The following is a 26,882-nucleotide window of genomic DNA, read 5'->3' as shown; positions in this document are numbered from 1 at the left end:
ATGCATTTCCTCTTCATGGCTGGGACAGAGCAGCTCTCCAGGCTATTCTTCATAGTCCTTTTCCTTCTGCTAGGACTGCAAGGACATACAACAGAAAGGCAAAACCAGAAGAACATCAGAAATGACCAGTGAGTTTCATTTTGCTGAGCTCAAGAAGTGATGTCTTATATATTGATAAGGAAATAAGTACTGGGTGTTTGTACTTGAGTAAAAATATAGTTTCCTAAGTGACCATTTAAAATGCTCATCCCAATCTCAGAATTCATTCAAGTCAAATTTGATGATTGTTGGACCTCTCAGATGTATTCAAGCACAAAGTGTAAAGGTACTTGACATAGAAAATGCCATTCGAGAGCGAGAAGAGCCCTGATATTGCAGTAGCAATAGTCACTTTTTTAAACATAGAAAACTTTAGGTGAAATTTTGGGGGGAATTTAACAAAAGGAATACAACTTGCAATGCTCCACTTTAAGGAAAAGTTAGTGAAGAAGAAAGTTCTCTCACTATATATGTGATTGATAAAATTCAAAATCAGGCACACTGATTAGTTATCAAGATAAATACTAGTTTCACTACTAGTTGCACACTAATCAGTGTGCCTGATTTTGAATTTTATCAATCACTATATATGTGATTGATAAAATTCAAAATCAGGCACACTGATTAGTTATCTAGTCAAATACAGACACTAGAAACTAGTATTTATCTTGGTTACAGTCCACCAGTGATATCAACGCTCCACCAGTATTATATTACCACTTTGGTATATGTCAAATTTAAAACAGCTCTATAGTTTTTGTGCAGCTGGCCAATATTTATCATGAGTAATGCTAATGTTAGGGTCAGCCTCCTATATGAAGATTCAAATTTCAGGGTTTATCCAGGGAACAAAGCTATCTCCCTTTGGTTTGATTCATGTTAATGTCTGCCTTAGATATAAATATTGTGTTTTAATGTGTATATTACACAATCTTCTCTTATCTTCCATAGAACTTGTTTTAATTACTGAAAATATATGTCGGGGCTTCTGGAATCCTAAACTCTTTTTTTTTTCCATACTTTGGGTGATTTGACCCTGTAGGCCTCGGATGCTGTCAGATAATGGTCACCTTGTCTTCACAACGGGGGACACAAAAGAGATCCGCTTCTTGCCTTCAGCATCAGGCAGGATTAAAGTGGGCAATGAAGATCTCACCCAACTCCTGAGTCAGGTAAAATTTGATGTGTTCCATAACCTAAAAACTGGATTTAGTGGAATGCAATAGTTGATGAATGATTAGACTGAACAAACCCATTTGGAGGTAATATCATTGGTCATGAGTACGTACAGAGACTCTGAAATGTGAAGGACAGCAGCAAAACTGAAATCCTTCACTTAAAAGAAATTATAAATGAATTTACATCAGATGCTATTTTGGTGAGGAATTTTGACCAATAACTGCCTCTATGGTCACAACAAGCAGGAAGCAGGTGATATGTGAGTCTTGAGATTCCGACCTAGATCCCATCCTACCGTTATAAATAACATCGCACGAAATACTTGTTTAATGCTTCTTTTTTTCAAGAGAAATCCATCCTATATATTGCGTTTAAGGACATGTTTCACATTTATGACCTTACTGAACAAGCTAAACAATATTCATGTCCCTGTAACTGTGTCATTATCACCTCTTATCACTTTTACAGACCAGAAAAGCCACTGCTCCTCATATGACACAATGAATGATTAAAAGACTAGGAAGCAGACTCAGCAGCTTGGAGGGGACCAAAGATCAGGGGCTAGGTGAAATAGGGTCGTACTGACACATAGACTCTTTCATTTGATTGTTGTGAACTACAAACATAAATAAAATATGATGTGGGTTTGTACATGTTAATTCATCAAAAGATACTAACCCTACTTAATCTCTGGGCTAACAAAAATATGACATGAGAATAGAACATAAATTGTATTATTTGAGGATTGCGATGGATTAGTAAAATATGCAGTCCCTTAATATGATGGCATGATGATAATTATTAGTACAACTGATTAGGTAAGAGGTTACAGTTTAGAAGTTTTCTCTCTGATGAAAGATGCTTCAAGATGGTCCATGAATCATTTCACTGAGTTGAAGATTCAGAGCTTTGTTCTTTCTTTTTTTTTTTTAGGGAGGTGCTACCTGCTTCCTGCGATCATTGCACTTTTCTGTCTGGAAATGTTAATCTATTACTGAAAGTAATTTTCTTGTGGTTGCACTTACCGTCACTAAATGTCTTGTTAAGTAAAAAAAATCTTGCTGAAGTGCTGGTTCTGGCTCTAATCTTGACCGTCTTCAAAAAATTGTGATGTCACAAGGTTAGAGGAAACAGACCGACAATAACGTATCTGAAGCTTTGTGTTTAATAGACTTTTGGTTTGATTTCATAATGTTCCATATCTTTATAATATAATCCATATTATTAAATTAGCAAAATGCAACTATGAACCACACAGTATCCCCCAGCTGAATTCAAATTCTGCTTCAGTATGCTACTAGCAACCTGCCTGAGGTGAATGTGCTGTAACACTTTTCAGCTCTCTGTTTTGTCTTGCAAACAGAGAGCAAAACATGGTGGCTATCTTTAACGCTGTGCTCTTGCACAGACCTCATTGTTACAAGAGATACATAATCACTGTCAGGAACAAGGGGATACACACAGCCATTTGGATTTGTTTCTTGTTCGACTAAATTAGGGGCAAAATTAAGCAAGGAAAACTTTATAATGATCTCCCTCATCCACTGACAGGGTGCATCAGTCCACTTACAGTATAAACACACTGCTGGTTTACTTCTGGTTCAAATACCGGCTCCTCCAGTAGCCATCTTGAAGCGTCCTTGAGCATGACACTTTATTTACCCTCTTCATGCCTTCACAGTTGATGTATGAATGCTTGTGTGAATGTGAAACTTTGAAAGTGAGTTGTTTGTACACAAGACCTGACATTAATCATGTCATATTGCTTATTACTGTATAGGAATTTTGTGTGATGTAGGAATTCATCACACGCATAAAACAGGCTGGAAACTCAGAGATGGCTTACACTGGACACTTTACTGGAAGTCCACCACAGATGTACAACGTTCGCTGTGAGATGAGGTTGAGTCAGCTCCCCCAAAACATCTGAGTTTCCCCCCCTCATAAACCATCATACTTGTAATGTCGGGCAATAATACCTCATTGGAACATCCTACACAAATGTGACCTTTCACTTAGGGTAAACACAGTTATGCATCTAGACAATGCTGGTGTCATAAGTGTCTGTTTTACTATCAGCAAGTGTTCTAACAACAAAATTACGATTATAAAAGAATTATGAAAGGCACCACAGGTTCACTCCATGACCCAGGTCAATGCCTGGGGGTCTGATTTGCTCTTAACCTTATAGAAATAGTACAGGCGTAAAACAGAGGATACCAGATGAAATTTTGTGTCAACTACTATTAAATACATGTTTGATTTAACATTGTAATGCCTTGATGGTGTCCATGATGTGCTGTAAATGGAGGAGTGGAAAGTAGGCGAGGCAGGGTAGGAAAAAATAGTGAGTGATTACAATCTTGCTTGTGATTTAAATGGTTGCTATCTTCATTTGATCGATTTACACTCCTACACACACACACACACACACACACGCGCGCACACACACACAAAGAGCCACACTAGCATTTTGTGGTAAGTGTACTTAGGGGTAAACAAAAAAAAATGCCAACAGTTTTTGTGTATTGAGTTGAAAATGTATGTCATCTTTCTGATTTCAGATCAAAATGAACAAAGATGCCATTGATGACATAAAAACTCATGGTGGAGCAGTTCCTCCTGATATCACTAACAGACTGAATGAACTGGACAGCAAGGTGAGACATAACCTACAATCTCATGCAATCACTCAAGATAAAGCTCACTCAAGTTTATTGCAAGAACATGCAGTTTGACCACATTTATTTCCGATCCCTTACTTCTTCTTATTTAGTGACTAGTCCACTCATTCTTTTTGAGTGAATTATTTTTTACATAATGAAATCAACAATGTCCTTAGAATAATACTGCAGCTCCAAGAGGTCATTTAAGGGTCTTCTTTACTGTGATGTTTTGTAAGTGAAATAGGACAGACAGGTTGGATGCATTGTCAAAGGAATTTGATTAAAATGCTGAAAATTTGGTGCACTTAATAGAGCATGTCCGAGTAACACTAGGACAGGTCCACTGATGAGATAGCAGCATTTGTCAGTATATCCTGTGCTCTATGTTAAAATGCCTGACCATAGAGCTATCACACATTCCTCCTTCCTCAAAATAAATGAAGAAGCTTATATATCGGGGAAACGAAAAGTATGAAATACTAAGACATGGATTTTTGTATATCTTGGCATTGATTGTTAAATAATGGAAAAATGTGAACATCATTTTGAACATCTGAACTAAAAGGGTTAAATAAGGCATTTTCTAAACTCTTATTGTGAAAGCACTTCCATCCATCCATCTTCTGTACAGCTTATCCGTTGAGGGTCGCGGGGGGAGGCTGAAGCCTATCCTAGCTGACATTGGGTGAGAAGCAGGGTTCACCCTGGATGGGTTGTCAGTCAGTTGCAGGACCATCAGGAGCAATTAGGGGTTCAGTATCTTGCTCAAGGATACTTTGACATGGTCACCAGGGGAAGTGAGAATCAAACCAGTTCAGACACTTCAGTGTCTAGATAGCCAATATACCTCCAAGCCATGCCGCCCCCTATGAAAGCACTTGGCTTTATACTTAAAATTTGCTTTTGATTATTTTCAGGTTGCAACACTTACGAGCAAATTAACTGAACTCGAAACGGTAAGACCTTTAAAAGAGTTTTTTTAATACCATAAACTGAGAGAGTTCTGTTGATGTAATGTTTCTGTCCTCTCTGATCTTGCAGACGGTTCAGACGGTGTCTTGCAGTAGTAATCCCTGCCAGAATGGAGGAACATGTCTGAACCTGCTAAACTCATATCACTGTGTGTGTCCTGGGAACTGGGCTGTGAGTTCCATACAAATCATTTCATTCTAACGGTTGTTATTAAAGGTGGTTGTATGTTGACTTTAGACCTGGTTCAGTTTTAGTTGATATTGATAATACTGCTTCCCACATGGCTTCACAGCACCCTCATAATATCACTACTGCACTGTATAACTTTTCTTACAGGCTCTCAGGTTTTGTGTTTGTTTTTTAATTTGATTAAATGAGTATGTAAAAGGGGCTGCACGGTGGTGCAGTGGTTAGCACTGTGGCCTCACAGCAAGAAGGCTCCGGGTTCGAGTCCCAGCTCGGGCGCGGGATCTTTCTGTGTGGAGTTTGCATGTTCTCCCTGTGCCTGCGTGGGTTCTCTCTGGTACTCCAGCTTCCTCCCACCGTCCAAAGACATGCAATTTGGGGACTAGGCTGATTGATTCTCTAAATTGACCGTAGGTATGAATGTGAGTGTGAATGGTTGTTTGTCTCTGTATGTTGGCCCTGCGATGGACTGGCGACCTGTCCAGGGTGAACCCCGTCTCTCGCCCGTAGATGCTGGGATAGGCTCCAGCCCCCCCGCGACCCTTACTAGTAAGGAATAAGCGGAAGATGACGATGGATGGATGGAGTATGTAAAAGTAGACACATCTTCAGATAAAAATATACTGCAAATATACTGAAAATACAAAGCAGTGAAACATCAGTCAGCTTTTAAATTCCATCTGGTGGCTCTGGACACATCTTCCATGATGTAACCTGGGATCACAGGGGGTTTTGAGCCTTTCAACAATAAGACCCCCTCCCCAGGCGACCCAGCTGGGGTTGATCAAGCCCAAGCTTGTATACAGGTAGCGCTACCCTACATGCCACACCTCTTCCCTCCTGATCCACAGCCACCTTGATACCTGTTGTGTAAGTGGGCAACTTGGTGGCCAGTCGCTGGCTGGCCCCTGTGATGCCCAGCAATTTGTAGGCCCTACAGAGGGATTGGCCCACAAATCCTTGGCATCTCATTTCAATGGGTTGGCATCTTGTCGGCCAACCATTGCTTTGGCATTCCTCCACTTGCTTGGAGTACTTTTCAGTCTTTCTCTCATTGGCCTCCTCCATTCGGTCCTCCCAAGGCACTGTGAGCTCCTAGAGAATTACCTGCTTGGAGGCTAATGAGGTAAGAACGATGTCTGGCCTTAACATAGTCTTGGCAACTGTTTTGGGGAACTTCAGCTGCTTCCCCAGATCAACTCTCAGCTTCCAATTGTGCACCGTTGCCAACAGGCCAGGGAGGTGTTGAAAGCAATGGTGTTCTTTACTGGGCGAAGGCTCTTGCTGTGACTGATCCCACTGCAGATGGAATCCGCTATGGCTTTCAGGACCTGGTCATGTCACCAGTGGTAGCACCTTTCACCCAGGGCTGTTGGACAGAAGCTTAGGATCTGCTCCAAGGTTCCTCTCCTCTGGGAGAGGGAGCAAGCTGGAGACTCCACCTTCTCCCAGGTGAAGAGGTTGGATGGACTCAGCAGCATGTCGTAGACCAGAATTTTATCTGGTCTCAGCTTTCCACAACTCAGTCCATGTGACCTTGTGCTTTACAGCTTGTTCCTGTCTTGTCCAAGCTCCCTGCTGCTGCATTCCTACGACGCCTATGGTCAATTTAGAGTATCCAATTAGCCTAGTCGCCTCTTGCATGTCTTTGAACTGTGGGAAAAAGCCGAAGTACTCGGAGAGAACCCACACAGGCACAGGGAGAACATGCAGACCCGGAACCTACTTGCTTTGAGACGACAGTGCTGACCACTGCACCACCGTGCCGCCCCAAATTTTGATCACATAACCAAAATCTATTCAATATGGCCAGTATCTAGTCCTGAACAATTTACTTGTAGTTTTCAATTATCATAAATTCTTATTTTGTTGTTGCTTGCATCTAACATTAGTAATAGTTGTTGCTTGGTTTAGGTCAGTGATGACACACCCTAGGATTATTGCAGTTTTCCATCCATCCATCCATCCATCCATCCATCCATCCATCCATGCATCCATCCATCCATCCATTTTCTTCCACTTATCCTGTTCAGGGTCTTGGGGGCTGGAGCCTATCCCAGCAGCTTTCAGGCGAGAGGCAGGGTTCACCCTGGACAGGTCACCAGTCCATCGCAGGGCCAACACATATAGACAGACAACCATTCATACTCACATTCATACCTACGGTCAATTTAGAGTATTCAATTAGCATAGTCCCAGTTTACATGTCTTTGGACTGTGGGAGGAAGCCAGAGAACCCACGAAGGCCCAGGGAGAACATGCAAACTCCACACAGAAAGATCCCGTGCCTGAGCTGAGACTCAAACCCAGAAACTTCTTGCTGTGAGGCGACAGGGCTGACCACTGCATCACAGTGCTGATTATTGCAGTTTTGTCTGATGTAATTTACTGAATAATTCTGTATCAGATGTGCTTGTATTTATCAAATTTATTAATCTTTTGGTGTGTGAATCTGTGTTTTAGGGTCCAAACTGTGCCACGGATGTCAATGAATGTCAGGTGTATGCTGGGACGCTGCAGGGTTGTCAGAATGGAGCTACCTGTGTTAACACTGCAGGATCCTACACGTATGTCATCATCTGCCTATAAACCTTCCACAGTAAAGGCCTAACATATGTGAATCATACTCTTGATATCATGGTATGGTATTTTGATCATAATTCTCATAATTTTTGCAGTTGTACCTGTTCTCCGGAATGGTCAGGGACTCTGTGCACTGTGCGTTATGATGACTGCAGGAATGGAGGACTAAACCTGTGTGAGCATGGCACATGTATTGATGCAGACCGGGTCACACCAGGACAGGTAAGCAATCTACTGGACTCATTAAAAAAATTTAGACCCCAATTCACAGTACCTGAATAGAAGTAGTGTCAAGACCTGATTTAAGTACTGGGTGTTTTCTACCTCTCCGGAGCAATAATACCCCTGGCATAGTCTGTCAGCAGTCAGATGTATAAGAGATGAGAAAAGGAAGAACATTTAGATTTATACTTTCTGAAACAGAGGAGAGTATGGACCCAAATGCAAACACACTTGAAACAGGAGTGGAATTGGAAATTACCTTTATTCAGGTTGTGCCAGAAATGCAGCTCAACCGAAAAAACAGGTAATCATAAGCAGTGTTCCTTCTCCGAATTACTAATGGGTGAGCGTTGGGGGTGGGGATTGAACAGGCAGTTTGGAGTCGTTAAGATGGCAAGGAGTATGGGAAAAGCTCCAGGGCCAACAGATAACTGAAGAAGTCTTCCAAAGAAACGGAACCGGCAAAAAACAGGGGAAAAACAGAGGCAGACTTGCGGTTCACAAAGGCTGACATGGTTACTAGGGCTCAGGCAAAGGGGAAGGGTCGAATCAAGCAGGGTCAAAGCCAGGAAGCCAGTCCGAGAGATATCGCTGGAGGAGGTTGGCTGAGGGAGTGAGTGAGTGGTGGTGCGTTCAGGGTGTCACGGAGAACCCTGTGGTGGAAATTGCAAACCATGAAACTTTCATGGTAGAAAAAGAAGTGCTATTATCACCTCAGCCCAGGATGTTGTGTGATTTCTGGTGTTTGTTGGTTGTTGTTTTTGTTGGAAAGATATCTCAAAAAGTATTGGCCAGATTTACATGATATTTGGTAGAACACTTGAAAGTGATCTGGATGAAAACATGGATCCTGATGAACTAATGAAGTTCATGGGGAAAATCATGGCAGTTAATGGCACTATGAAAAAAATGTTATTTTACATGTCAGACAAACTTCTATTACATTGCTTGAGTCCATGTGAAATGACTGAAAGAGCTTTTGGCTATTTAAGTGTGGCAATATTCCTAATCATTTTTTTTTAAGTCTAGTGTCAGTCTGGTGGCTTTAGTTAAGTGACAATCTAAGGTACTATTATTAATGACTTGAAGGGACACGTGTCATCACACATTACTATTACAACTAAATATACAGTGTTTTAATCTTATATATCCATTACCAACTTAAGTTGATGAAATTGCTAATACTCCATAATCAGTATTGCAAGGTAGGAGATAAATGTAATTTGAAATACTTTCTTTTTAGTATGTTATTTAATTGAATGTACAGTATATTGTGACCTGTTTATATGTTTTTGGCTGACAGATGTCATCTGTTTCCTATCAAACAGCCAAAGTACCAATGTATCTGTGAGAGTGGCTGGGAAGCCCCACCTGGTAACCAAGCCTGTGTGGCAGACGTTAATGAGTGCAACCTCCCGATAAAGCCTTGTTCCACCAACCCTGTTGTTTCCTGCTACAACACCCCAGGCTCTTTCTACTGTGGAGCATGTCCTGCTGGTAACACTCATAACACAACTGATGAAAAAGACCACACAAGTCAGACAAAGACAGGAAGTACAGAAGACTAGATAATGTAAATGTACATGTAAATTGGGACTAGAACTTACTACAAAATGGAAACTATAAAAACACTGAAAAACACAAGTAACAAAACATGATGATAGGAAATAATTGCCCAAAACTAAGTATCCGCAATTAAAATTCCACATTTCCCAGACAAGACTGTGATATGATTACAATTGTAACTTGATGGCCAGAGGCCGAATAAAGGGACTAGCACAGTGAAATCACAAAAAGAAAAAAAGGGGGTTTGAAGCATTGATAATGAAATTTGACCTTTACTTGTTTCCCTGACAAGTGGGTAATGGTGGTTGACTAATTGTGTGAGGAGGAGGACGTGAGATTGTCCCTGGTAGTTATGAAAAATATATTTGGTAATATTTAAATGGACATGCTTGACTTACAATAACAATTGTAGTTATTCTGCCTTTATACTTTGTCAATCTTTGCATGTTATTGTTTGAAATATGTCTTAGGTTGGCAAGGCAATGGCTACAGTTGTCAGGATGTGGACGAATGCTTGACCAATAATGGCGGTTGCTCCACTGCTCCCATAGTGCAGTGCCTGAATACTATGGGCTCCTTCCACTGTGGTCCCTGTCCTCCAGGTATGAGTGGTGTTGTGGGATAGTAGAATAAATGTGATGCAAAACAAGTATCAACCATCTCTACTACATATGCTGAGAGGAACTCTGGTTTGAGGCCATTATCTCAACTTGCATTATATGCCATTGTGCTCTATCATTAAATAAGTTTGAAAAAACAGCACATTTTACTAATGTATAATAACACCATGAATCTAGAGATCACAGAAGAATTCAGTGAGATGATGAACTCAGATGTATGAATTCAGGCTGTATATTAACCTGAAATATGAATATCAGCAACTCATTTGGACCTCTCTGAAAAGAAATTAACACTCAAGAAGAGATATGAAACTGACTGTATGAAGGTCCACTGTAATCAAACACTGCAAGACCTTCCCTGCTTAGGCAAACACTTAAGCCAGAGATAAAGACAGCTTCCTGATTTGAACAACAGCTTGTGTCTTTGTGCAGGTTATGAAGGAGATGGGAGAACATGCACCCAGGCTAACATCTGTGCCACCAACAATGGAGGCTGTTACCCATCAGCTACTTGTTCCTCCAACCCTGGTGAAACTACACTTGCATGATTTGATTAATTGTGGAGAAAAAAATTAAACACTTACGTGTTTAGTGTCAGTGATCCATTAGTTCATTCAACACACACACACACACACACACACACACACACACACACACACACACACACACATAAAACACTCTCTCTTTCTCTCTCTCTCTCTCTCTCTCTCTCTCTATATATATATATATACACATATATATATTTATATATATATAAAACTATATACTATATATAACTATAATATGTATTGCGATAGCTAATGCTTGCAATGCCTGAGAAAGCTAAGAATGACATTCCATGTCTTAATGAGTTCCCCTGTAAAAATTAGAGTTTAATAAATGAAATAAAATACAGAAATAAGTGAGGAATATAATGTGTGAAATCACCATGTGGTCTTCCTCTCCTCTTCCTACTCACCAGGATCCAGCCTCCCCATTTGTACCTGCCCTCCAGGCTATATTGGAAATGGTTATGGGCCGACTGGTTGCACTCAGACCAGCACCATCTGTCAGACCAACAACCCTTGTATCAATGGCCAGTGTGTGGTGAGTGTGTATGTCTGACATGTTGGGATGCTGAGTGATAATAATAATAATGATTTACTTTTGCCTCAATTGTTCTTTACTATCATTTGAAAGAAAGTTACTGAACTTTATTAACAAACATCCATCCATACACCCTAGACGGGTCACCAGTCTGTCGCAGGGCCATCAGGAGAAATTAGGGGCTCAGTATCTTGCTCAAAGACACTTTGTCATGGTCACTGGGAGAAGTGAGGATTGAACCAGCAACCCTTTGGTTGCTAAATGGCCGCTGTACCTCTGAGCCATGCCGCCCCCTCTATTAACAAATACTAAAACTTAAAAATCAAATGAAATAGTTAAGTTGTCTTAAAGAGAGACTGCCTCCCAGCTTATACTTTATGCTTATACTTTAATTGCTTTAATTACGCTGCACAGATGCTCACCTGTAAATATTCTTATGTATCAATTAAATGGTGAGCTTGTTGTTTAAAGGCACAATATGACGACAGAGAGCAGGAGATGACAGAACTGAGTTGTTTTAGTGATACAGATTTCATCAATAACAGAGACCTTGTTATCTTAGGCCACAGCCTTAGCTCCTGGTTACACCTGTAACTGCATCCCAGGCTGGCAAGGAGTAAACTGTGACCAGAATATCAATGAATGCAGCAGCAATCCTTGTCTGAATGGAGGAACCTGCACCGATGGCATTAATGGATTCACATGTACTTGCACAGCTCAGTGGACCGGCCCACTCTGCCAGACCCAACAACAAGGTACTTGCAGGAAAGGCGAGATGAAGGAGTGTGCCAGGGGCAGGAGGACCAAGAGAGTAGAAGGCTGTGACACAACTGCCAGGCATTATTATATTGTTTAATAGAGTAGACTCCTTGTTTATGAGGACTTCTGTGCATTACTAGCAGGTATAAGCATGTGAAACCGAATTGATATTGCACACAAACATGTATTTTTCCTTTCAAAAACAAACTAAGTTGAACCTCTCTGGTTTAGCATTACAATAGAGGAGCATGGACTAGCAAGCTGGCTCATGGGAAAGCACCAGCTGGTTGCACCCAGCTACTGTCAACTACTTGTTGTGGTTGGTTTTTTCGTGCTCAAATCCCTGTTTGTGGATTACTGAGCAAACAACTGGATAAAAAAGATGTGGATTGTACTGGATGATGCACTTGAGAGTGTGCAAACGTACATTTTTGGACAGTTTTGCTGTTAGCTGTCAGTCACCATTCGCTTCAAGCTAGATGTAGATGGATGGCTCTCTGCATGGATAAATAATGCAGAAGTGAAAAAACAACCCAAACACAATCATACCTATTTTTGAGTACTTGAAAGGCAAAATACTCTTTTAATATCTGAACAGGCTGACAGCAGACATGACGTTTATTACAGTATATAAAAGCATATAGTGGGGAGGATTTCATTAAATAAGAAAAAGTAACACAGTTCATATAACATAGCTACACAAACAACATGTATTATATATGAAATAGATAAAAAGAAATGCCAGAATCAATAAGGATGATAAATATTTTCAAACACAGCCATTACTATTTACTCGAGGGAAATTTATATTGGTAAAATAAAAAATAGCACTGTCACTGAGAAAGAGACTAACATGTAAGACGTACTGTATGTCATCCTGAATCTGTATGTGTGTGCCAGAGTGTGGAGGTACCCTGTCAGGCCCCGCTGGTTCCTTCAGTTATCCCAACACCCCAGGTCATGACCAGTATGATCACCAGGTCAGCTGTGCCTGGGTGATTCGTGTTGACCCAGACAAGGTTAGTTTCAGAGTTTTAAATAAAGATATTCCCCTTTAACTTTCTTGGTTCTGCAATTCAACCCTTTATATTCCTAACAACTTTTCACAGCACAACTTGGTAGACTGTCTTCAGTCTCTAGGTGTCTAGATAATTACTGCATGTGTACTGCATTGAAGCTGCGCCACAAATAATTGTTGTGCTCAAATTACGAATGTTCTTTCACTTTTGTGCTCTTTCTAGATCCTGCGCATCACCTTTCCCTACTTTCATTTGGAGAGCAGCACCAACTGCAACTATGACTTCCTTCAGATTCATGACAGCGACAGTGCCTCTGGTTACATCATTGGGAAATACTGTGGGCAAAATAACCCACAGGAGCTCTTCAGTTCCCACAATTCCTTGTATTTCTGGTTTCGCTCTGACCACTCTATCAATGGTGGTGGCTTCACAATTGCTTGGCAGTCTCAGGACCCAGGTAAAGGGTGTTTAATAGAAAACTGAATATATACTTTATGTTATTGACAGTTGATGGTGATGAATTGCATATCTTGATTTTCACTGTACAATTGTTTGGTATTTGCCACATTTGAAAGCCTGGCAGAAGCAACATTGAGAATTGCTCCTCCAAATGACCTCAGACTAAACAATGCACTTTCCTGGTACCCAAATGAAGTTGAAGGCGTTTCATTTGATACTCATAAAATTTGGAATACAAAAGTTGTCACAGTCTCCCTCAAATGAACAGATTTAAGTGGTCAGAGTGGCCCGTGTGAATGGAATCAGAGATTTATCTTTTTATCGAGAGACATACAGAAAAGTAACTAATCCTTCCCTGAATTCTGATCTCATTGTAGTGTGTGGAGGCGAACTATCAGCCTCCTATGGCAACATTAACTCACCTGGTTACCCTGGTAACTACCCACCTAACAGGGACTGCTATTGGACAGTGACAGTGGAGCCCAACCTGCTCATTACATTTGCCTTTGGAACTCTCAGCCTGGAGCAACATCCTGACTGCAACTATGACTTTCTGGAGGTAATAAATGGTACTCCCTGTTTCTTGTTATTGATTTTTTATGTATAGATATTTAATCCAATAGCTGTCAAATTAAAGGGAAAGTGAGCATTTAAATCTTTGAATGTGTTTTTTAAGTGAGCCCAATCCATTCATATCAGTTCAACGGTGGTATTCTGGTTTAGTCATCGTGTATTGCAACAGATGCAACATAAATGCAATCAATACAGTGTCATCTTCCATTTCCTCATAGAGCCAGGGGCTCCAGCACCTTAGTGTATTCCTATTTAGGTAGTGGATCTAGGGCTTTCTGCTGAGGAAACAACTCGTTTATTGCTCAATATTATTCAACTCAATATTGAAATCTGTTGTCCCATGGAGAATATCATCAGTGTCTCTATTATTACACTCATCATATGTGCTGCCAGGGGTCATTGCAGACCTGAAAGAATGCATGCTTTAAAAGGAGGAAAAACTATGTCATAGACTTGAGACTTGGTTTTTGTTGGTAAACGGTGCAAACTCTTTGCACCTATTAAAGATATTGTAATGTCAGGGTGGGTAATATCGCAGTGCAGTGACGGGAAATAATAGAAGGTTCCACAAAAAAGGGTTAAATTTAGCCTCTGTCTGTGTGTAACCTTCTCAAAATCTGCTGCAATTAGAGGGTTTACCTACACTCACATGAGTGAGGCAGAGGCATCTTGCAAAATGTGTGTGCAGCAGCAGCTATTTTGGGAGGGTTCAGCTGATCCTGTTTATGGATTTTGGCAGCCCTCTACCACCTGTCCACTTATGATGTCACAATAGGAAGGCATGGACAAATCACCTGACCACAACTTCTTTCAAATAAACACACCCATGGTCACACAGGCAGGCACAGCTACATTTGCTAGTTAAACAATCTAGGCCCAGGACCAAAAATAACTATTCTGCCTGTTGAATAATTGCATTGTCACTTGCGTTGCACAGTTTTGGACTAGGCTTAGAGATAAGATAGATTCCCTTTCTGTCTTAACTCAATATGATACAGTATGTGGTGTTTCAAATGAAAATATTAGTCTAAAACAAATAAATTCTTGGGCTGCACGGTGGTGCAGTGGTTAGCACTGTTGCCTCACAGCAAGAAAGTTCTGTGTTCAAGTCCAGGCTCAGGCGTGGGATCTTTCTGTGTGGAGTCTCCATGTTCTCCCTGTTCCTGTGTGGGTTCTCTCCTGGTACTCCGGCTTCCTCCCACAGTCCAAAGACATCAAGAGTGGATGAGGCTGATTGAATACTCTGAATTGACCGTAGGTATGAATGTGAGTGTGAATGGTTGTCTGTCTCTATGTGTTAGCCCTGTGATGGACTGGTGACCTGTCCAGGGTGAACCCCGCCTCTTGCCCATAGCCGCTGTGATAGGCTCCAGCCCCCCCGCGACCCTTAAGAGGAATAAGCAGAAGACAATGGATGGATGGATGAAATAAATTCTTAATCATGCTGCTCCAGTAATCAAAATTAGGTCTGTAACTCTGTCTTATGGATGCCACATAGGTGTGGTCAAGAGAGGGAGTGGTCCATCAATGGCCACATGAAGAGTAAGGTCGATCATCCAAAGCATGTCAATGCTCAATCCTGACAACCCTGTTTGTCTCACTGAAAATGTCCTCACTTGTCATGTGCACTTACATCTTGAAGAGATCAAACTTGAAATCATTTTTTTTGTAACAGCAGTTAAAAGTACCACCAAAAAAATTCCATGGTTTTTAGATCAATTATTTTCTTTAGTCACATGCAAGCTAAAATGTACAACAAGATGCAGAGCAGTTGTTTTGTCATCAGCCTAAACTGAGACCAAGTCATATCCACAAAATGTATCAAATTGATCCATGCTGGTACGTTTGATATATCATTAAGCATGCCTGCCTTCTCCCACTTTTAAAATTTTTTTTTTAAAAATGTAGATACGTGACGGTCTTCTTCCTGAGGACCCAGTTCTGGGGAAATACTGCAGCAGTGCATCACCTCCCCCCCTGCAGACCACTGGTCCTTCTGCATGGATCCACTTTCACTCTGACTATGCCATCTCTGACCGAGGCTTCCACATTACATACACAACATCAACAAGTAAGACTGTGCATACACAATTTTACATTTAAGGTAGTAAGGTTGATTATAGTTGTGCTTTGAACAAGTATAACAGGAAACCATAATTGACTTTGTCAGTGGACAACCTCATCATGAGAACTGGCCCAGAATATCTTTGATACACTCACCCGGGCATGACAGTTAATAGTTTAGTCAGTTTCACTGTAAGGACAATCACAGGAGGAATTACATTTGCTCCAATTAATTTGTCCCAAGTTACAAAATGGACAATATTTTATATCGTATATATTTATTTATATATTTGTATTTATATTATTATATATTTATATTATATTATTTTTTTATTTGCCCTCTTCACAATAGTCATTATGACATGTCATTGCTTGGGGAAACACAGGTGTGATTGATAATATTTATTAAAGTCCTGCTCTATTTCTGGTATTGTGCATGCTGGCTCACTAAAATGGCTGTTTGGAATGAGTCTAATAATTTGCCCTAAGATGAGCTATAGAATTAATGAAACCCCTCATCTAGAATATGTTGTGTCTTAGGTGATCCTGGATGTGGTGGCACATTCACTGACAGTGAGGGCATCATCATCTCCCCCAACTGGCCCAACAACTATGCCCACAACCGCCAGTGTATCTATTTGATCAGGTTACCGAATGATGAGAAAGTGGCCCTCAACTTCACTCACATGAACCTGGAGAGTCACAGCATTTGCACGTTTGACTATGTGGAGGTACCATCTCTAGTACTTGTGTATCACTCTCAAAGATATGTATTTCTGGAAATGTGATTTTTTTTTTTTTTTCATTGTAATTTATTCTCCTTGATATCCTGGGTCCCACTTGTTGTTAGTCTTTTGCTATTGAAGAACAAGGTAAAAGAGTAACTGTACACCCAGCTTCTGATAGCACTCTCGCTGCAATATTTTGACAAAAACAGGAGATGTTAGGGGTATAATCTGTTAGTGAGACACAGGAAGTAATCTGGACACCTACCTATACCCAGATAATTGAAGGGCAGATGTAGTCAAGTCAAGTCAGTTTTATTTGCATAGTGCCAAATCACAACAAAAGTTATTTCATGACACTTTACAGGTAGAGCAGGTCTAGTACCACACTCCTTCAATGAATTTACACCCAACAATTCTCCATCAGCAAGCACATCCTGCAACAGCAGCAACGAAAACCTTCCTTTTAACAGGCAGGAACATCGAGCAGATCCAGGCTCAATGGGGACGGCCTTCTGCTTTGACTGGTCGGGGGAAAGAGAGCAGGAGAGCAGGGCAGAGACAGACAGATAATGGAGGAAGACAGATATACAGAAGGAAAGAGAGGGACAGAGATCCAGAAGGAGAGAAAGGGAAGAGGCTGATGGACAGATGGGGACATGAGCAGCTGATGCTGCAGGTGGCAGCTTGAGCCTCTTCAGGTCTGTAGCCTCCTCCAGCAGCACCCGGGATCTGGGATCTGAGTTAGTAACACATATGAGTATGATTTATGTATAACACATACAGGAGGACAGAGAGGGAAGAGAGGAGGAGAGAGAAGCCCAGTGCACCATGGGACATCCCCTGGCAGTCTAAGCCTATAGCAGCACATCTAACTATAAACTTTATCAAAAAGTGAGGTCTTAAGTCTGCTATTAATATTTGTATCCTGGACTGAAAGTAGGAGGCGTTTGACAGGGCAGAGACGCCAGTAAAGGAGAGACATGGTCTCTTCTACTAGTTCTTGTCAACACGCGGGCAGCAGCATTTTGGACCAGCTGGAGAGTCTTTAGGGACCTACTGGTGCAGCCTGATAGGAGGGAATTGCAGTAATCCAGCCTGGAAGTGACAAAAGCATGGACAAGTTTTTCTGCATCTTTTTGAAATAGCATGTGTCTGATCTTAGCAATGTTACATAGATGAAAGAAAGCAGTACTAGAGATTTATTTAATGAGGGAGTTAAAAGACAGATCCTGATCAAAGAGAACTCCTAGGTTCCTTACGGTCGTGCTGGGGGTCAGGGTGATGCTATCCAGGGTACCTATCTCATTAGATAGGGTGTTCCTAGGGTGTTTTCGGCCCAGCACAATAACTTCAGTTTTGTCAGAGTTTAATAAAAGGAAAATATGGGTCATCCATGTTTTTTTATGTTCTTTAGACTGGCCTCCAGTTTAGTACTGGATATGTTCATGATGGCTAGGTCCCATATAGAGGTATTCTGGACAGTCTTATTCTAGAAAGGGTCCCTTTCTGTCATTGAGACAGTCATCCCTTAGAACAAAAATCTATTTCAATACGAGAGGAAAGCCTCAAGCACAGACACCTTAGAGGGGGCTGTGTCTAATACAGTGGTAGAATAGGTGGGTACGAGTTTTACTTGCAGGTTTTTTTTAATCTTTTGGGAGATATTGCCTCAGACCTTCCCTTCACTCGCACCCATTTTTTTCCCCAAATCACTTCTGCCTTCTTGTGTTCTATTTATTCATTTTTTTCTCTCCTCTTATTGTCTTTCTTTTGTCATCACCTGGAGACCTGAGGATGTCAGAATGTGTTACTCATGGTTTTGTACTCTTATGTGGGATCATTGTTACTTACAAGTTGACGTTTGATTTCTGCTTGACAAGGTTTGGATTTCAAACTATGCTATATGTGTTTTATGCTCACTTGTTTTGTTTATTGATCTTCTTTCCAAATCCTCAGGTAGCTTCTCTTCCTTTTTGTGCTTTTTAATGCTCCTCTTCTTACTGACTTCTCTCTTCTTTTTCTCTTTGTTTCCAGGTTCGTGATGGAAGGATGGAGACCGACCCTTTGATAGGGAGGTACTGTGGAAACTCACTGCCAGCTCCCATTGTCTCTTCTTCCAACTTGCTGTGGATTCGTTTCAAGTCTGACAGCTCAGTAAGCCACGCTGGTTTCAGGGCTGTCTACACTGTCTGTAAGCTTACACACCCTCAGACACATATTACACATATATTATATGGCCTCAAATTTATTTGTTCTGTGTTCTCTGATCTATTATCTATAGTATTTTTGGACTGAATTTGTGAAATCCTGCTATTTTTGGTCACCATTGGATGTTATTGTATTGCTCCTCAGGCAATTATGTTCAAAAGCTGAGTACCTCATCAAAAATGAATGTACTTTCTTTTCAGATAGATCTAGTTGTAGGTGTCTGTCTTTTTGTTTGTTTACTTTGTTCATTAGCCACTGACAAACCGTTCACCCTTCCCCCCCAGCTTGTGGTGGTGTTTTGTCTGGGAATGGGCAGTTACGCTCTCCCTTCCACCCCAGTGCCTATCCCCACAACAAGATCTGTGAGTGGGTCATTAACCAGCCTGAGGGTTATGTGGTCAAACTGAACTTCCTGTCCTTTGATGTCGAGGGAAGCTCCTGCCGGTTTGACTTTGTCGAGGTACATTTGTGCTTAACTCATACAATTACATTTTTGGACATTAATATGAAGTTGACAAGCATCAAATTCTACCATTCTCGCTTCTGCTGCTACTTCTTTTTGGGGCCCGAGCACTGAAACCTTTTGTTTTTTTTAGGACTCTCATTCATAATTAAAGGTTGGCCCTGGTCTGGCTTGCTGGCTCCATAGGGACCCATGACATTCAGACTTACAACTGTCAAATAGTGTCACCTAAGCACACTAAATTGGTGAGGCATGGGTCTCCAGAAGGCAAACCAAGACCAATATAAATTATTTAGAGAGTTAGATATGTTAATAGTTAAATAGTTTTGTTTTGAAATGTGTTGTATTTTAACTTACCATTCCGATGTAGTTCATTATATTCATGTCAGATTTGGTGATTTCAAATTGTGAAGGATTGATGGGATCTTGCAAGTTGTTGAGATCCAATTTGCCCCCTCAATCGTAAGTCATCTATATGTTGTGTCATAGTCATGGCACTAGCAGTGGTGATCTTTATGTATGCAGCATGTATGAAATAACATGATAAAAAAGACTATCGTTGCCCATCATTCTCTTCTCTATTGTCTTTTCTTTGACCATCATGAATTCTCCTTCACATCCCCTAAAAGTGGAAAAGTTCCAGTGTTAGTGATGGGGCAGTTTTTGTTTTCTTTTCTTTTCTTTTCTTTTCTTTTCTTTTCTTTTCTTTTTTTTCTTTTCTTTTTTACTGTCCTCAGTGTGGCCCTGAGTTATTTCCTTTGATTTCAGGTTCGAGATGGCTCCACATCCAGTTCTCCTCTGCTGGGGAAATTTTGTGGTGACTCTATTCCGCCCAGGCTCCAGTCCAACCAGAGATCTATGTACATCCGCTTTAAGACTGATGCCTCTGTCAGCAACCGGGGTTTTGAAGCAACCTATGGCTCTGCCTTAGAAGGTGAGACATGTATTGATAGTTTACTGATTTCAAAGTCAGACTTGATTGAAATTAAGTCTTGTGACTTTGGAAACATCATCGGTCTTTGCATATCAGAAGCATGGACCTCCTTTTCCTTACCATGAGGGAAGGCTGCAAAATACTGAAGTCTGTGAGGAATCCCTACCTGAGGCATTTATTATTGTATAAAAATATTTTAAGTCAACAACAGAAAGAAGATTTTCTGTTGATTACATTGTCCCTGCAGTGAGCTATGTACTGGTTAAAATCTTACTTTCTTGATACTGCTGCCTTTTCATAGGGCTAGGATCATATGAAATATCTTATTAGCATACAATGTCTGTGAACATTCTGCACAAATTTATGACATTCTGATTATTTTCCAAGATTCATGCTATAAATATCATTAGGAACCAAACCAAAACTAAATTAACTAATTTTGTTGTAATATATATTTATATAGAAAAAATCCATTTCACAAACATATTAAAGATATGAAAATAAATGACTCGACTTTGTTGTGTGTCCTTAGAACATTTGAAGTAACACTCCACTCTTACAAAATAAATTCAAACATTTTTGCATATTATAAAATCTAAGGCTGGCATAGTTTAGCTGGCAAGTGTTAATGGTTCTTATAAGAATGGCATCTTTCCACTCAGTTGGGACTTTTTAAATTACTTTTAAATTGTAGGTTAGGCTGAGATTAAGAAGGTGAAAGATTCCCTGCCTTATTATGTCATTCAAAGCTGGAGGACCTCCTGTGCCTCAGAGACAGCTTTTCATTCAGCTTGTATTATGTGGTCAATTTGTATTTTGAAAATAGTCCATTACTATCAAATCTTAATTGTCTCCCCCTCTCAACTACTTTCAGCTTTTTCAAACATCTTCCAATCTCTAAATTGACCAGTTTCTCTTTTTTCAATCTCTACCAGGATGTGGTGATACACTTTCCAGCCCCTCAGGCACTATCACAAGCCCTGGCCATCCCAACAACTACCCACACGGTGCCAACTGTACTTGGTACATCAATGTTGCCCAGGGCAACCTTATTCGTTTGTCTTTTGACTCCTTTAATATGGAATACCACAACAACTGTAACTTTGATTACGTGGAGGTCTATGACAATGGCACTGTGGAGACCGGAAACAAGATTGGCAGGTATTTGTACCCTTTATAATTCAGAAATGCTTTTGAAAATTGCAATGAAAATCACTGCAATGCCAGTGTTTCCTGTTCGTGTATTTAGCTAGACAGTAAAGAGAGTTGGGTTATTTTCCAGGTACTGTGGGCGTTCTGTGCCTCCCTCCATCACCAGTACTGACAGCCTGCTGACCCTGCTATTTGTGTCCGACTCAAGTTTGGCCACAGAGGGATTCTCTGCCAGCTATGTCTCCATCAATGCCTCCACAGGTAAACAAGACATGGCAGGCATCATTGTCCTCTTGGGGCTCACTGCAACACTAAACATTCATTTCCAGACGTACAGCCAGCCTCTTAAACTACAGTTCCAATTTCAACAGTAAAACCCAGTCAGAGCAACTTATAAAGCCAGGAAAAACAGGAACCTGCTTGTGAGTGATACACACTGTATCCAAAAAGTACATGCTCTTGTTTCAGTATCCAGTAAAAATATTGAAACTACTGAAAAAACAGATTACATTTCTTAAGGTCTGATTTCACCATTTAATTGAATTAACTGTGAAAGAGACCCCATGAAAACTGAGCCGAGTTCCATGCTGTAACAACGACATGTCGAGGGGTGTGTGAGTCAGTAATGATGTTGCAGACTGCCTTGTGAAATGATGGGACAGATGGGAGATATGGGGAACAATATTCAATAAAGGTTTAATACAGTAAGTTGGGAAACAGTCAAATAAAACAGAGGGTGATGAGATCATCCCTTTTGTGACACCAGTTAATATGTTAATGTCCAAAGGAGTACTTAGTTTATAAGTTTGTTTTAAGGACAAAAAAAAGTTTTTTCTGTTACCTTGTAAACAGTTTTGGCGCGAGTCTTCTGCCTTCCTCAGAACTGTCACCAGAATGTCAGTGGTGTCGTGGCTTATTAGCTGATGTTACAGAGGTGTGACCTTCCTGTCAGATTTGACAAGGTGGTCACGCCTCCTGCTGTCAGGTTGCCCCCCAGTATGGCGCTCCAGGTGTGCGTATGCTTCCTTGTCCCGGTTCATCATCCTGCTCGCACGTTTCCTCATTTCCACTGCCTCCATAATCCACTGTTGGTAGCGGTTGTCTTCAGTGCAAATGACTCTGGCCTTTTCCCAGTCCATGACTATAATGTACTATGTCCAACAAATGACCACTCAGTTATCACTCCATATACTTACTGTACTGCATGTAGTTATAATTGAGTGGTCAGGTAAATCCTTAGGGGTTGCGCGTGTATACTGTATAATATGGGTTGACATAGACACCATACTCTTGTTCTGAATATTTTGACCTCTGAGGGTTGAGCCAATATTGTGATGCCCTCCTTTTTCAGCAAGGTGACTTGCCAGTAACAAAATAATAGAATATAATAAAATAAATAAAATAATATAATACTGAAAGTAGGGATGTCACAATATCAAAATCTCATGGTATGAAAATACCCCATTTGCAAGTCTGCTGTACAATATTCATTGTGATATGCTAAAAAAAGCAAAGGAATGCTGTGGCATTTTTCTGAAAATAACACTATGATATTGAAAAAAATTGCAACATGTTCAAACAAGTGCCATAGGCATATTTTAGGCTGAACAATAAAGTAACATTGAACATTAAAAACGCTCTAATCACAATTGCAGGATAATGGAAAGGTGATAGTGGTGGGGTGGTATGAGAGACCCAAAAGTCTGTTTTATTAAATAAAATAATTTCACCAGCTGGACCGTGTAAACACAAAATCATTATGGATTTTTTTTTTTTTTTTACTTTGGTGCCAGTGTGTTTACAAACCTTCTTCTAACCTTCTTTGCTGTCCATAACTGAAAATAGCTGTCGGTCTTTTGCTATTTATTCATCTATACTATATCTATATTATTCATTTATACATCTTGAGATCTGTTGGGCTCACACACTATTATTGGAAGTAAGGTTGTAAATACTTCCTTAATCTTCTTTTGGCCTGCCTGGATTTTGATGCTTGCCTTTTTGTGAATCTTTTCAGAGTGATCATTTGCCAGATGGTCCCTCATTATTGAATTCCCTGTCATGTATGCCACCATAGTCGAGCAGTGTGTACATATAGGTTTATCCCTGTCTGTCACCTTTTTACCCGTGTCATTTCTTGACACAAGCCAAAACCAAAACGCTTTCACACAACAGATTTAAACTTCAAAGATTTTATCCCTCTCTTCACATATCTATCTGCTACATGGGATGGATAAATAGATCACTCTGTGTTTATTTCATTTTTTAAAAAATGGAAATCTGAGCAAAATTTTACATTTTAAGAAGCCTGCCACACATTTTTTTTCAATGTGAACAAAATTGAAATATTCAAATGGAAAAAAACCAAGATTTACAATATTCTCTCTAAAACTCTGTGCCCCATCAGTGTGTGGAGGGAGCTTCAACTCCCCGACTGGGTCCTTCACATCACCTAACTACCCTGACAATTACCCCAACAACAGAGACTGCATCTTCAAGATCACTGTGCAAGTCAACATAAAGATTATTCTGAACTTCACTCAGTTTGAGCTGGAAGGGCCCTCTCCTTCTTGCAACTTTGATTTTGTGGAGATCAGGTAAGGAAAGTTAACTAGTTTGGCTCTTCTGGAAATTTGTTCATTCTTCATCCATCCAGAGAAACAGTTTCACTTGTTGTACCTGTCAGTTTGATATGATAGAACTAGATTGCCTTGCTGACTCAGGTAGGTAAAAAAAGAAAACTGAGGTGTGCTTCACAAGACAAATGATTTCAGCACAATTAAAAAAAAAAATGTGGGTACGCTTGTCATCAATTTTTTCTGCAAACATGACCTGAGGATTTAAGACAACCTTTTAGATTATACTTTGGTTGCTGTAAATGAACGTTTCTTAATTTTGTTGTCAACTTTGTTAGTGATATTTGTAGATCAGAGAATGAGATTTTTGACTCGATTGAATTGAATTGTTGCCAGAATTATTTTTGTAATCATAGTCCAGGATATTGTTTCTCCCTTTGTTTTTGATTTGACAATGAAATATAATCTGTATTGCTTCATTGATGTGACCATTAACATTTTGAATATATCGTCTGCAGGGCTGGCGGCTATGAGACATCTCCGTTGATTCAGAAGTTCTGTGGCAATCAGAGGCCACCAGTCCTGGTATCCCATAGCAACAGTCTTTGGATTAGATTCCACTCAGACTCCACCGAGACACGTCGTGGATTCACTGCCCATTGGGATGCCTCACAGACTGGTGAGTGGTTGATATTTTTGGAATGCGTGATTTTTCTCATCATACCTAGCAGACGGAATTTGTATTCTATTCACAATGGCAACGTAAGAGACATCAGAAAGGACCAATAATTGTGATCTTATAGGTAAACTAGTCCACTAGGAATTATATTTTGACACTCCTCGTGTGATTATCATCCAACTAGTTATATTAAGACTAGAGAGTCATTATTCACTTACCAAAGCAGAAAGAATATTTTGGTCAAATAATCCCTCTCCATGAAAATAAATTGCCGCATTAGAACATTTCTCAACTAAGGCCAATAATTCCTATATAAATTACACCAATAAACTGTCCCACCAGAAACCATACAATATTATGTTATGGACCTAAATGATAAAACACTTCTTTGAAACTGTTTGACAAGATCAGGATTGTTTTTACTTTTGAACATTTACCTTGTTTTAAAAAGAGGTTTGTCTCATTAAGAGGAAAAGTCTCTTTTTTGGTGGGACCTGGTGAAGAGTAGCAGCAACACAGATTTTCAAAAGTCAATATAAAATCATACAGAATCACAGAAATTAGAGAAATATCAAGATATCATTGACATTCAGGTAGTCTGGGCTCAAAAGATTTCGCTATTACTTTGAACTCATTTCAGATCATAGTGTTAAGAAGCTTAAGATCAGTCTGAAGAACAGAGATTGTGTTATCCATATTTCAGAGAGGATGAGTAAAATGTGATTTTACCGGTATTGGAATTGTACATGAAAACTTATCAATGACAGAAGTGGTGTGTACAGCAGATAAATCAGTTTTGCTCACTTTTGTGTAAGCTATCCACATTTTGTCATAAATCTCAGGACCTCATGATACACACTGAGCAGAGGCACTGATATAGGCTAGTTCACCACTATAATCAAAAACAGGTAAAATTTAGACTCTACCAATATTTGTGTCATATAATAGGATTTTTTTTTAAAGAAAAATAAAAAAAAACAAAAATCAAACTATCTAACAAATCTATCTAAAACTAACAAATCTAACCCAAGGTATATAAAAGTACCTTGTAGTAACCTGATACTGGTTATAGTCTTCTCAGACAATACTGATCTTACAGCTCATGATATAGTAAATAACATGAGTTTATTTTGCTTGTGTTAATAAGTTCAACTTGTACTCTGTCAGATGCTTCTTGAAGATACAGTAATCAGTGGTCAGCAGTATCATTGGCATAGACATGGAGGGATATAGGAACTCATATAAAGTTAATAATTGTGGGCTCACGACTGAAGATATGGGCCTGTAACACCTCTCAGGTAGCATCCTCTACTGTAGCTGGCTGGCCTGGGCTCTGTCTATCTGATTTTGCAGAAAAAGCAGTAGCTTTAAAAAAAAAAAAAAAAAAAGTCTCACAGTATTGCAATCAAAGCTATCACAAGCCTTAGAAGTCAAAAAGGAGAGAGATAGTAGTGCTTTTATGTAGATCTCCAGTTATATGATTTCTGACCCTCATGGCGTCAGCAGTAATGTGATTTCTAAAGGGTCAGAATTTCCTGCACACTGGACAAGAAGTTAGAGATTGGTCTGTAATAGTAAAGAAACTTGGATCTCCTCCTTTTAAGAGGGAGTAAGTGCTCATAACTGATTTTATGTCATTTCCCCAAGGCTGTGGAGGCCTGTTGACAACTGCATCTGGAGGATTTTCATCCCCTGGATATCCCCTTCCCTACCATCCCAATGCTGAGTGCTACTGGACCATCAGGACCAGCCAGGGGAGCCAGCTTCTACTATCATTCTCTGATTTTCACTTGGAGTCGAGCTCTGGTTGCTCCTATGATTACCTCTCTGTAAGTACCCCATGGGGTGTGACCCCATGAACCTACAATGATACAGGGAGAACAGTAATCTATACAGGTTGTGGAACATACCCATTTTTTGTAAAATATATATGCTTTTAGTCTCTTCTAAGTCCTAAGTTAGAATCCAGGCATTGTCCATACTTTTTATCCTGTTCAGAGTAATGGGGGAGAATAGAAAATTGAATATCAAGATTTCTGGGGCGGCACGGTGGTGCAGTGGTCAGCACTATTAAGACAAAATATTAGGAATTTCCACCGCTAGAGCATTCAGGTTGTCTTGTGGGTTTTAGTCCTTCAGGAAGACCTTG

At 40.1% G+C, this 26,882-nt stretch overlaps 1 protein-coding gene across 1 annotated transcript in view; it reads left to right on the top strand.

Moving 5' to 3' along the window:
• cubn (cubilin (intrinsic factor-cobalamin receptor)) overlaps window positions 1-26,882 on the top strand; it is a 72,376-nt gene continuing 45,494 nt past the window's right edge. Inside the window, exons 1-25 of the mRNA XM_086181332.1 lie at window positions 1-128; window positions 1,082-1,211; window positions 3,783-3,878; window positions 4,802-4,840; window positions 4,926-5,027; window positions 7,506-7,609; window positions 7,721-7,847; window positions 9,176-9,344; window positions 9,884-10,015; window positions 10,466-10,561; window positions 10,995-11,119; window positions 11,682-11,874; window positions 12,779-12,897; window positions 13,120-13,354; window positions 13,734-13,915; window positions 15,838-16,000; window positions 16,534-16,724; window positions 18,756-18,912; window positions 19,214-19,389; window positions 20,161-20,326; window positions 21,262-21,487; window positions 21,609-21,739; window positions 23,886-24,075; window positions 24,573-24,733; window positions 26,381-26,562. Of these exons, the coding sequence (XP_086037458.1) occupies window positions 1-128; window positions 1,082-1,211; window positions 3,783-3,878; window positions 4,802-4,840; window positions 4,926-5,027; window positions 7,506-7,609; window positions 7,721-7,847; window positions 9,176-9,344; window positions 9,884-10,015; window positions 10,466-10,561; window positions 10,995-11,119; window positions 11,682-11,874; window positions 12,779-12,897; window positions 13,120-13,354; window positions 13,734-13,915; window positions 15,838-16,000; window positions 16,534-16,724; window positions 18,756-18,912; window positions 19,214-19,389; window positions 20,161-20,326; window positions 21,262-21,487; window positions 21,609-21,739; window positions 23,886-24,075; window positions 24,573-24,733; window positions 26,381-26,562 (3,720 nt within the window). The remainder of the gene's footprint in view (window positions 129-1,081; window positions 1,212-3,782; window positions 3,879-4,801; window positions 4,841-4,925; window positions 5,028-7,505; window positions 7,610-7,720; window positions 7,848-9,175; window positions 9,345-9,883; window positions 10,016-10,465; window positions 10,562-10,994; window positions 11,120-11,681; window positions 11,875-12,778; window positions 12,898-13,119; window positions 13,355-13,733; window positions 13,916-15,837; window positions 16,001-16,533; window positions 16,725-18,755; window positions 18,913-19,213; window positions 19,390-20,160; window positions 20,327-21,261; window positions 21,488-21,608; window positions 21,740-23,885; window positions 24,076-24,572; window positions 24,734-26,380; window positions 26,563-26,882) is intronic.

The sequence above is a fragment of the Aulostomus chinensis genome, chromosome 16, assembly GCF_037954235.1.
Source record: "Aulostomus chinensis isolate RoL2024-O1b breed Wild chromosome 16, RoL_Achi_v1.0, whole genome shotgun sequence".
NCBI classification, from domain to species: domain Eukaryota; kingdom Metazoa; phylum Chordata; class Actinopteri; order Syngnathiformes; family Aulostomidae; genus Aulostomus; species Aulostomus chinensis.
The sequence above is the reverse complement of the archived record's forward strand: the minus strand, read 5'-3'. Positions and strand labels throughout refer to the sequence as shown.